The 12,315-nt window shown below is 44.4% G+C and overlaps 1 protein-coding gene across 1 annotated transcript in view; it reads left to right on the forward strand.

The window, feature by feature from the left end:
- Positions 1 to 6,634: 6,634 nt before the first annotated feature.
- The window catches only part of LOC125516349 (L-type lectin-domain containing receptor kinase SIT1-like), a 54,016-nt gene continuing 48,335 nt past the window's right edge, over positions 6,635 to 12,315 (forward strand). The window contains exons 1-3 of the mRNA XM_048681817.1: positions 6,635 to 7,514; positions 10,753 to 11,191; positions 11,459 to 12,072. Coding sequence (XP_048537774.1) covers positions 6,635 to 7,514; positions 10,753 to 11,191; positions 11,459 to 12,072 — 1,933 coding nt within the window. The remainder of the gene's footprint in view (positions 7,515 to 10,752; positions 11,192 to 11,458; positions 12,073 to 12,315) is intronic.

The raw sequence follows: 12,315 nt of genomic DNA on the forward strand, positions 1-12,315 counted from the left end.
AGAAGCAAAGATATCATCAAGTTCAACATAATCATCACCAACATCGAAGTTCAGGACACGGACATGAGACAAGTAGTAATTAAGAGCATGAACTAGTAGCTACTGATCCTGCTGCTCCCTCTCAGGTAGAATAGCATAGAACATGTATAGCTCTCCTGATTCATCATACTGGAGCATGCAGATGAATCTGTCTCCTAATCTTGGGTTGCGCTTCTCCTTGCTGCCCCGTAGTACTTCTCTGTGATCGTTAACAATTTTGCTCCAATCTTTCACTATTAAGCATTCTTCGCTTTCAGAAATCCTGAATGCACTCATGTGCAATGTAGGAAATCTTGGTCGTAAGCTAACCATTGACATGCGACCTTTTGTCTCGATCCACTGAGGCACAACTGTCATCGGAAGTCCCTGTTGAAGAACATCGTATAGTAATTAATATACTAAGCAATGAAAGTTTAGCTTCAAAAATAATGTATGCAAAAGATGCACTAATTAAGGACAAATATTTAAAATCTTACCATCTTTCGATTATAGATGTGACCGTAGTTCAATACGATCACCATTGGTCGCACGTTTTGAGTACTAACATTTCTAAGTTTAGAAAAAAAATTGTCTTGACAGTATTAAGATCCTCAAGCCATGAAACATAATGACTTATCTCCTCGCAGTTTAGTTGAGCCTCGGGGCAGTAGTAGGTCCTGTCTACCAAGCGCCGTACATGTTTGCTTGAACCGAAATAAGCTGTCAATACAAATTAGTTGTCAACTATTTTTGAATAAACTGTATCAAAGACATAAACACATATGCATGCATGGTTGAGAAAAACTCACCAAATGGTAGAACTGGAGGCGTTTGCACATCGACCCAGATGTCTATATTACCTTCAATATCATCTTCCGGACGAATATCAAAGGGCGACGGGCAGCGACGACGGGAGCGGCGCGCGAGAGGTTGACGAAAGAAGTGGGGAGATGTAACTGAAATTTCGTAAGTGCTGTATATATAGGGTGAGCCTTTAGTACCGGTTGAAGCCACCAACCGGTACTAAAGGCCTACTTTGGCCAGGCAAAGAGGCGGGAAGAGCAGGCCTTTAGTACCGGTTGGTGGTTCCAACCGGTACTAAAGGGTGGTCTTTAGTACCGTTTGGAGCCACCAACCGGTACTAAAGGCCTTGCGCTGCCACCCCAAAGTTTAGTCCCACCTCGCCCGGCGAAGGGCAGCCGCACTGGTTTATAAACCCAGCTGCGGCTACCTCTTCGAACTCCTCTATATAGCAGGCTTCTGGTACTAATTAATTAGGGCGCGCTGCCCTGTGAGTCTGCTGGCCCTTCTGGGCCTGCATTTGCACACCGTAGGTCTGGCAGGCCCACTGGGCAGCGCGCCAACAAATTTTTTATATAGTTTTTTCTTTTCTGCATTACTTATTTTCTTCTATTTATTTTTGAGTAGTTTTTTATATAGTTTTTTCTTTTCTGCATTATTTATTTTCCTCTATTTATTTTTGAGTAATTTTTTTGTATAGTTTTTTTATTTTCTGCATTATTTATTTTCTTCTGGAAATTGAATGCTGCATACTGAACAATTAGGTAAATGACCGAAAAACAACAAATGATGTCAGAACATGTTGGAAATTGATGACGTCGCTTTAAATGCTGGATACTGAACACAAAAGAAGTCCGGAGTTCAAATAAGTTTAAAAAACATTGAAGTGGCCATGTAACAGATGAGTTCTCGTCCGAAACCCTGATACTCGGAAAGAGTATGTCCAGTTTGTACACGAAGTGCGTCCAGTTTTTGCCGTGACCCTCTCTACTCTTTCGCGCATGCTATGCGGGTGATATGATGATACCATGCCAAGTTTCAACATTTTCAGGATTCAATTTGTAGTGATTTTCAATTTCACGGTCATTTAGCTCTCTAAACAATTAGGTAAATGACCGAAAAACAACAAATGATGTCAGAACATGTTGGAAATTGATGACGTCGCTTTAAATGCTGCATACTGAACACAAAAGAAGCCTGGAGTTCAAATAAGTTTAAAAAACATTGAAGTGGCCATGTAACAGATGAGTTCTCGTCCGAAACCCTGATACTCGGAAAGAGTATGTCCAGTTTGTACACGAAGTGCGTCCAGTTTTTGCCGTGACCCTCTCTACTCTTTCGCGCATGCTATGCGGGTGATATGATGATACCATGCCAAGTTTCAACATTTTCAGGATTCATTTTGTAGTGATTTTTAATTTCACGGTCATTTAGCTCTCTAAACAATTAGGTAAATGACCAAAAAACAACAAATGATGTCAGAACATGTTGGAAATTGATGACGTCGCTTTAAATGTTGGATACTGAACACAAAAGAAGTCCGGAGTTCAAATAAGTTTAAAAAACATTGAAGTGGACATGTAACAGATGAGTTCTCGTCCGAAACCCTGATACTCGGAAAAAGTTTGTCCAGTTTGTACATGAAGTGCGTCCAGTTTTTGCCGTGACCCTCTCTACTCTTTCGCGCATGCTATGCGGGTGATATGATGATACCATGCCAAGTTTCAACATTTTCAGAATTCATTTTGTAGTGATTTTCAATTTCACGGTCATTTAGCTCTCTAAACAATTAGGTAAATGACCGAAAAACAACAAATGATGTCAGAACATATTGGAAATTGATGACGTCGCTTTAAATGCTGCATACTGAACACAAAAGAAGTCCGGAGTTCAAATAAGTTATTAAAAATAAAAAAAGAGGTGCAATGCTGGTTAATTTGCTTCAAGCCATTTGGAATAGTGTAGACTGCACTGCACATAGCTCAGTGCAATCTATGATATTCCACAAGGCTTGAAGCTAAACAACATGTAGGTGAGCATTGCAAGTCTTCGTCATTGTCTGTGCACTCACGGCTTATAAACCGCTCATACCGCCTCTCTCTTGGCGAGGTGGGACTAAAAACAACTTGCCATAACCTCATTAGTACCGGTTCGTGGTACGAACCGGCACTAAATGGTGATGGTGGGGCCACAGCCTGACCGCAGGCTGACACAGCCTCTTTAGTACCGGTTCGTGGCATAAACCGGTACTAAAGGTTCGCCACGAACCGGTACTATTGATCGCCGCCACGAACCGGCACTAATGTACACATTAGTGCCGGCTCTAATTCAAACCGGTACTAATGTGCTTCACGTTTGACCCTTTTTCTACTAGTGAACTTTTTCGCGGATGCGCTGGCAGCAATGCTGCGGAAAGCGGTGGAAGCCGGGCACATCAAAGGGGTGTTGGGACACCTCATCCCTGGGGGGATATCACATTTGCAATATGCGGACGATACGCTATTGCTATTTTAGCCGGACCTCCACAGCGTGGCCACAGTTAAAGCCCTGCTTATAAGCTTCGAACTCATGTTGGGCCTTAAAATCAATTTTCACAAGTGTGAAGTGATGCCCATGTGCATGGACGAGCAGGAAGGTAGACGCATCACGGATCTACTGAACTGTAAACTAGGCAAACTCCCGTTTACATATTTGGGCCTCCCGTTGGACGCCAAGCGCATCTCGATAGAGGGGTGGGCTCCGCTCTAGACTAAGGTGGGCGGGCGGGTTTGCCCGTGGAGGGGTAAGTTTATGTCCTCTGCCGCTAGGCTGGTGCTCACGAATGCGAGCCTCTCCTCGCTCCCGCAATTTTCCATGGGACTTTTCCTTTTGGCCGAAGGGGTGCATGCCAAGATGGATACACCCCGGTCCCGTTTCTTTTGGGAAGGATCAGGACCCAAGCGTAAGTACCACATGGTTAGGTGGGACGCGGTTTGCCGTCCCAAAGCCCAGGGAGGGCTAGGGATCACGAATACTAGAATCCTCAACATCGCGCTGATGTGTAAGTGGATTTGGAAACTCTCGCAGGGGGCGACGGGTCTGTGGGTAGACCTGCTGCGTGCAAAGTACTTCCCCTCCGGGAATTTTTTCAAAGGAGTGGCGAGGGGCTCTCCTTTCTGGAACGACCTGCAAGCGGTCCGGCCGGCTTTCGCTATGGGGGCCAAGTTCGGCATTGGCAATGGGCGTTCGGCCCGTTTTTGGTTAGACCATTAGGTAGGAACCCGGCCTCTATGGCAAGACTTCCAGGACCTCTACAGCCTGGCGGTCAATCCGGAGCAGCACGTTGCCACGGCACTTGCCTCCTCCTCCCCCCCCCCCCCCCCCCCCCCCGCGATCTACTTCAAACAGGAGCTAACGGGAACAGAACAAGCTCACCTCACGGTTTTGCTTGCTCTTATCGCGTCGGTCGCTCTTTCCTCGCACGAGGATACAGTGACTTGGTCTCTCACCCCATCCGGCAAGTTTTCCGTCAAGTCGTTGTACCGGAAACTCTGCCAGGGCCAGTCCTTCCAAGTGCCGAAAGGCTTATGGAATGCGCGACTCCCGCTTAAAATTAAGGTGTTTTTTGGCAACTGTTTCGTAACAGATTGTCCACCTCGACCAATGTTGCTAAATGCAATGGCCCGTCGTCCGGCCTTTGTGCAATTTTGCAATGTCTCGGAAGACGCGAACCACGTGTTTTTTTGTTGTCCGTTAGCTCGTTTTGCTTGGAATGCGGTTCGCACCGCAGCCAACACCACATGGAACCCGGGCTCGACCGCCGATCTTGTGGCCATTGTAGACTCGGTTCATGGTGGCAACAAACGCGTTCTTTGGAGCTGTGTGGGCGCGCTGGCCTGGGCCCTCTGGCTCACGAGGAACAAACTTGCGATCGAGGGAATCTTCCCATCCCACCCTGCTAATATCATCTACAAATGCAACCTTTTCCAGCAGCAGTGGAGTCCGTTGGCGAGGCGCAAGGATGCTGATAAACTTCAACATGCACAAGAACGTCTTCGTCAAGTCTACATGATGGCTAGGGAGCCACCCACCTCTTCTTCGACTTGAAGTGGCCCTTTTGGATGGCGCACGAGCGAGCTTGCGTGCTCTAAGCTCAGGCTGCGAGCCATGTAATCATCTATGCTTGCTCAGTCTGCTTTTGGCCTGCCCGATAACTCTTCAGACTTTGCGCTATCTTTGGCCGGAGCCTCCGTGCTCGTGTTTGTAATCTCAGATCCTGTCAGTCACGCTGCCTAGTTGTAGGCTTTATTAATTTAAAGCCGGACGCGTCCAGCGTCTCCATTCTAAAAAAAGGAAAAATCTTCCGATGTCGATCACATCCACGCCCGCATCCCAAACACTTGACTTTCTGATCAGTCTGACGAGTTAAGACTTAAGACAAGTGTCATTTGTGGAAATAGCATGTGGGTGGCGCTACTGACCAATTAAGGCAAGTGGCATTTGTGGAAATGACATGTGGATGGACCAGTTTACGATGGACCATTAGTGCATACGAGTTGCATGTAGTAACGTAGTAAAATGATACCGTCAGAGATAGAGATATAATTTCCCTTCTGCCACTTCTCTTCAAAGGAAAAAAGGCGACTTGCAAAGTTGCAATTTAGGTCTTCCGGGCGAAGCTCGATGCTTACAACACAGATCAGCGATGTTTGTCTTACTTACTCTACTACGAGATAGGTACAACACGAGCTGTCACTATACGCTTTCGGATACACTAGTCTGCTCGGCTATTTAAGGTCTCACAACACGCCCATTGATAAGCGGGCCTCAGGGCCGGCCCTAGCATCTTAGAGGCCCTTGTGCGAGCTTCATATAATGGGCCCTTATAATGGACTCAATTTTTCTTTCAGTAAAGGACGTAGCACCGTTTTCAGATTCAGTTAATTGATTTACATGTTAGCTACTTTTACTTTTCTCACAACCAGATGATAATTGCATTTTTGAAACATTCTTACAAAAAAAAGGAGAGAGCACCTGATTCTTGAATCTTGGTTTTGGCGTAAATTAGAAGAAATTCTATGCTCCATCTATCCAATAATCAAAATTCATGCAACGACACAACCTGCAGAGTTTACATGACTGCAATTTGTACAAAAAAGAGGAATTGAGTAGGTTAAACATCAGCAATGGTTCATCTCATGAATTTTGATTATTATCTCAACTGATCATAACAGAAATAAGTAGACAAAGATCAAGGAATTATGATCTAAAAATTACCTGAATCAGCAATGGCTTTGTTGCTTCGCTTCAACAGTGCCTAGACTTCACGTCTGCATTGCTTGCCCTCACACACTGACCACAGCTAACTGAGGAAGGACGGCCAAACTGCTCTCGCGTTCTTCCCAGGGGCCCAGGACTAGAGTGTGTCGCCGGCTGGCCTCCGTCCGCCGGGTTTCTTGGGGCTATTTATAGGACGCGAGGAACCAAAGAAATTCATTGATTAGCTTTGGGAATTGGGGCCCGGCCTCTTAGGAACTTGGGGCAATTAATTGGGAAAGAAGATGGAGAATGGGAGATGAATGAGGGTGTGATTCAAAGAGCCAGCGAAGGATAAAGATTTGCTTCTTTTTTTTGAGTTGAGGATAAAGATTTGCTGTTCGTGCGTGACTTGTTTCCTTCTTTATGGGTCAGGCCTGCTTCTCTTGTGTACTTGTGTACTAGTAGTCTATTTTTCTTGAGATGCATGGGCCCCTGCTGAGGCTGGGCCCTAGGCCGTCGCACTCGTTGCCATGGCCCAGGGCCGGCCCTGGCGGGACTATCACTTCCAAGTTCCACTATGTTGATGGCCTCTGCTGCAAGAAGCAGCACGCCGCAGCTTCTCCTATTCCTTTACGCTGGCTGCGTCCTCCTTGTCATGTCGAGTAATGCTCCTTGGCATGTCGCAGCAGCTGCCAACTCGCCGTTCTCCTTCAGCTTCGACTTCTCCACCATATCCACCTCCCGCTTAGAAGACCTCCAACTCGAGGGCGATGCGGCCCAGCACGGGAAGCTAGTCGACCTGACCTGCTACTCCCTCACGCAGAGAAACCCCTACGGCGACTGCACGGGGGGGATGGTGTACGCTCACCCGGTGCCCTTCTATGACAGTATCACCGGTGAGGTGTCGAGCTTCACCACGCAGTTCACCTTCGCGATGGGGCTCAACTCCGCTGGCGGCAACGAGGGTGGCATGGCTTTCTTCCTCTCCAGCTACCCTTCAAGATTGCCGCCGGACTCAAGCGGCAGTGGGGGCAACCTTGGTCTCCCTGGTAATGACGGCCTGAGCCAAGCCTATGGCACAGACCGGTTCATCGCCGTTGAGTTCGACACATTGAGCAACACCTGGGATCCAAGGGGCACCCAGGACCATATCGGCATCGACATCAACACTGTTAGTCAGTCGGTTAACACGACAGGCTTGCCCACCTTCAGCTTGAACGGCTCTATGACGGCGTCCATCACCTTTGACAGCAATACCAAGATGCTTGTCGCCTCCCTGCAGTTTGATGACCGTCCTTCTGTCGGCCCTGTTGAGGTAAGCACCATGTTGCCAGATCCCGTCACGTCCTTGCTACCGTCGGAGGTGGCAATTGGGTTTTCTGCGGCCACCGGTGAATCCTTCCAGCTCCATCAGATACTGTCATGGTCCTTCAACTCAACTCTTGCAACTCACGCAGGTATATCTGTATGCAACGCCCTAATTTTCTAATTCAGAATACTTGAAAGAATTATCTGGCAGAAAAAATGATACTAATATATACTCCCAAAATGGATTGCCGGTGTCTTCCCCTTTTCCAAAAAAGTCCCAAAATGGATTGACATAATAAGTGTTTGATTTTTTTCTAACTTTGATCATGAATATACATAAAAAAAATTAGATTCATCGTGAAGTAGTTTCATGGTCATTGTCTCGCAATTTTTCTTCAGCATATTTAGGAAAAATAGCAATAAAAGTGACACATCTCATAGGCCATGTCAAAACCTATTTTGGAAAAGGAGTGAAAATATTTTTTTATTATTAAAGAAAAGGAACAAAAAGATTGTTATTTTGGCTAGGTAAATTATATTTTGGACCAGCTATTTGTTAAATTGATAACATGGATGAATATTTCTAAATTTTGACAGTTTGAACCACATTTCAAACTGAATATTCCACTTTGAACCAAATTTAACTCACATATTCAGTTCAAATGTGGAATGTTTCTAAAACGGAGTAGGATTATTTCTCAACATTCAGTAGATGTGGAATATTCACTATTTGTATCACCAGGTCTCCCTAAATATGAAATGTGCTTCAAAGTAGAGTATTCAGATCAATTGTGGTTCAAACTGTCAAAAATTAGAAATAGGATGTCCAAGTTGTCATGGTGTAACTCTTTTGTAAAAAAAAAAAAGGTAGTGGAGTTTAGACCTCTGTCATGTACATCTTACATCTCACTAGTAAAGTTTACTAAAATACCTCCATTGCCCACCAAATAACATGAATTTTTGCTCCAGCCAAAATTTTCAACAGCCTACCATCTCTCGTATAAATCTCGCATCTAAGTCAGTCACGTTCCTTAACTTGCCTATTTATTTTTCAATGATCCCCATGGCCTGATGGCCAGACTCCAATATGAGTGATAATTCTTAAGTTCTCAAAATCAAGACATTTCATAGAGTGTTTAAATATTTATGCTATTAGTATGAATTTAGCATTTATAATTTATTACTTTATTTGGCCTTTTCTTGTATATATAGGTATTGGCCCACTAGCAACACAAATAAAGCTAAGCCGAGTGAACGGATCAGGGGACACTAGTGGATCAGGGGAAAATAGCGGATCAGTGGACGATAGCGGATCAGGGGACACTAGTGGATCAGGGGAAAATAGCGGATCAGGGGAAAATAGCGGATCAGGGGACACTAGTGGATCAGGGGACACTAGTGGATCAGGGAACACTAGCGGATCAGGGGACAATAGCGGACCAGGGGGCACTAGCGGACCAGGGGGCACTAGCGGATCTGTGGACAATAGTGGATTTGGGGACACTAGCGGATCAAGGGACACTAGCGGATCAGGTGACACTAGCGGACCAGTGGACAATAAGGGGTCAGGGGGCACTGGCGGATCAGTGGACAATAAGGGATCAGGGGGCACTGGTGGATCAGTGGACAATAAGGGATCAGGGGGCACTGGCAGATCAGGCGACAATAAGGGATCAGGAGGCACTGGCGGATCAGGTAGAAAACCCCATATGCTCGTGATCCTACAATTTTTTTGCATGAATATTGTTTTCAATTACAATAACGATACACTTTGATTTAAATGTCAATCGCTATATTTCTGTATAGCATAGAAAATGATTTTTCCAATAATTTGATAATGTCCGTTAGTCATGGCCTTACTATTGCATTTAACACTGAAAGTGCCCATTGCTTTTTGATAATTTAGTAGGATTATAATGCTTAAGTCGGCAAATACCAACAACATTTAGCTCCGCCAAAAAAAATACCATGACAAAATGCTGGCTAGACCATGCCATGCTGCATACAATAATCATAATATATGGTAAGATATTCTAGAGAATATGTGAAACTTTAGAAGAAGCAAAGAGGACTTGCTTGATGAAGACCTGCAGGTTTGTGCTGCCGTTTTGCATGGAGGACATGGAAACATTTAGGTTATGTAATTGTGCTGCATCCAGGTGTTGTCAAGACCTTGTATTTTGTGCTCAGCTTTGTCTTGGCACACTCTAAAATTCTCAAAGATCATGTGTAAATTCTAGTTGCGGTTGATGGTAATGGCTTGGCCGTGGATGTTGGACTGGTATGACTTAGGTTGGGAAAGGGCAAGGGATGCGCGTCAGAGTAGTACTTGTGGATAGGGATGGCAGAAGTGGATCTTGATCGAGTTATTTAGTTATTAATTACTCCCTCGAGTCCAAAAACGTTGGTGCATTTGAAACGGGTCTAATCAAACTTTTAAAACTTGACTATCAATTCAATGTGTAAAACAACTTTGAAACTTTTGACTATCAATATGTTTTGACATACTTACATTCAAATGTGTATATTTTTCCCTAAGCAGTAGATCCATGATATCACAATTTTATTTAGTTCTATAATCATATTATAACGTTAAATAATGGTCAGAGTTGTAAGTTGGAGACCGTTTTGTGTCCCAAATCATCATATTTTTGTGGACCGAAAAGGGTCACGTATTCTTGTTACCTTATAGATGGCCTTTTATGGTCACTTTGCTTAGGAATTTTAAAACACAAGAGCAAGCAAAAGAAGTTGTCTGGCACAGTCTACAGGAAATCTGCGCCCACGCCACACACAAAAAAGGCTTTCAATAGGTTTAAATTACTTTTAAGGATATCCAATTAGTGAATATTTTCCTATGAAACTGAACAGAAATCGTTAAAGAAGAGTCGTATGCATTGACATCCCATAAACTCAACAGAAAGGCTCATGTAGATGAAGATTTCTAAATTTACAGTCCTGCAATTAATGTTCCTTCATTTTCGAAAAAGTGTTGAAATTCTCTCTAAATAAAGAGGCCCTCACTAACCATAACTCTCGTTGTAATGGCTCGGACAGTGCTTGTCTTTTGTTTGTACTCTGCTCTGCTTAATAATTAATAAAAATGGTTGTGTGCATCACATTGATGCAGAGGCTGGGGGTTTAACCTCCTTCTCGAAAAAAACAACACAGTGCCATGACTCCAGGAAATTCAGTGCAAATTTGATTTATTGTTTTTTTTTTTGCGAATTGATGTATTGCTTTGAAGATGTGCACCTTGAGGAGAGTAACTTCAACAATATTTAACCAGCATGGTCCATCCTTGAACAGGTAGCGGAGAGTATGTCATCACATGGAGTATACTATCTGTTCTGTACTTGGTAGCCCTGCTTTGGTGCGCAATGTCAGGTTTTTCACATCGTAGGTGGAGATTCAAAAGCGATTCCTTCGTGTTGGGAACAACCGGCCTTGGGCGATTTGAGCACAGCGAGTTGGCCAGGGCAACGAACGATTTCTCGGAGAAAAGCAAGCTTGGAGTCGGTGCCTTTGGTGCTGTATATAAGGGGTGTTACAAGGACAAGGAAGGCAGGCAATTAGAAGTTGCTGTGAAAAAAATAAAGCAGACTGAAGGAAGGGATTTCAGCGGCGAACTCAAGACGATTAGTGCAACGAGGCACATGAATCTAGTCGAGCTGAAAGGTTGGTGCTGCAGCCGAGACAACTCAGCCTGTATCGGTTTCTGCTGTTGCGGTTGTCGGCAAAAGGTTAAACGTTTCCTTGTATATGAATTGGTACCTAATGGCGACCTGGAGTACCACCTGAAGAATGTTCTACCATGGGAGAAGAGGTATGCATGTATTGTTCGTACCTTTTCTTTTTTCTCCTCGAACTTGTAGAACATGCACCTTAATTTGGAGCAGCTAAAATGAATTGCTACCAAGAGTAATCATTCTATATTACCTGGTATAGAGTGACACTCTATGGTCTATGGCTTTAACCATAGTTATGATATAACAATATATTTCAGCTTCTTGTACTCCACATGTTAACATATGTAAGGAGCACATTGGGTTAAAAACGTTGCTTTATACTTTTACTTATATTAATTTAACAGGTACAAAATAGCGAAGGGGATAGGTTCTGCCATAACTTATCTCCACCACGGATGCAAGAGGTGCATCTTGCACAGAGATATCAAGCCAAGCAACATACTCTTGGACGATGAGTTCAACCCCAAGCTTGGTGACTTCGGGCTATCGAGGATCACTGGCAAGGATAGTACCATGCTGATGACAACTGCTATCGGGACGTTGGGGTACATGGATCCACAATGCATTAAAGATGGGGAAGTAGAGTACAACTGTAGGTCCGACGTCTACAGCTTCGGAATTGTTCTACTAGAGATTGCATGTGGAAAGAAGCCCAGGGAGCAAATCCAGCTGGAGGAGCTGAGGAGCACCGGAACTGAAGCCCAGTTTGTGGAGAATGTCGCTGATGACAAATTAAATGGAGACTACAATAGGACAGAGATGCAGCGCCTGATTTTCCTGGGACTCAGGTGCTCCCACCCAGTTGGGCAACAACGTCCTTACATGAAGGATGCAATGAAATACCTGGAGGATGGCATAGAGTTGCCTGCTATAACTGAAAGACAGAGCCACCAGGGTGCATATGGCACTATTTGCTCTGACGAGCAGGCACTTATGTCACCTGGTGCTGTCTCTTCCTGTTAGTCAATCTCAGCTAGCTGTGCCATTGATTCATGGGTCAACACTTTCTCATGCCTCATCCAAGCGTGTGTGTTTCTCATATGCACACATCTATCGCTTGCAATTCAACTTCCTAAGTTTACCGTTGTAATTCGGATATTAATTCATCAGTATATCGACTGCAGCAGTCCTAAGGCTCTTAAGTTTATCATGTTTACCTCCAGTTAGTAGAGTCCAGAAATATAGTCTGTTGTCAATGGAA

Source organism: Triticum urartu, chromosome 6 (assembly GCF_003073215.2).
Source record: "Triticum urartu cultivar G1812 chromosome 6, Tu2.1, whole genome shotgun sequence".
Lineage (NCBI taxonomy): Eukaryota > Viridiplantae > Streptophyta > Magnoliopsida > Poales > Poaceae > Triticum > Triticum urartu.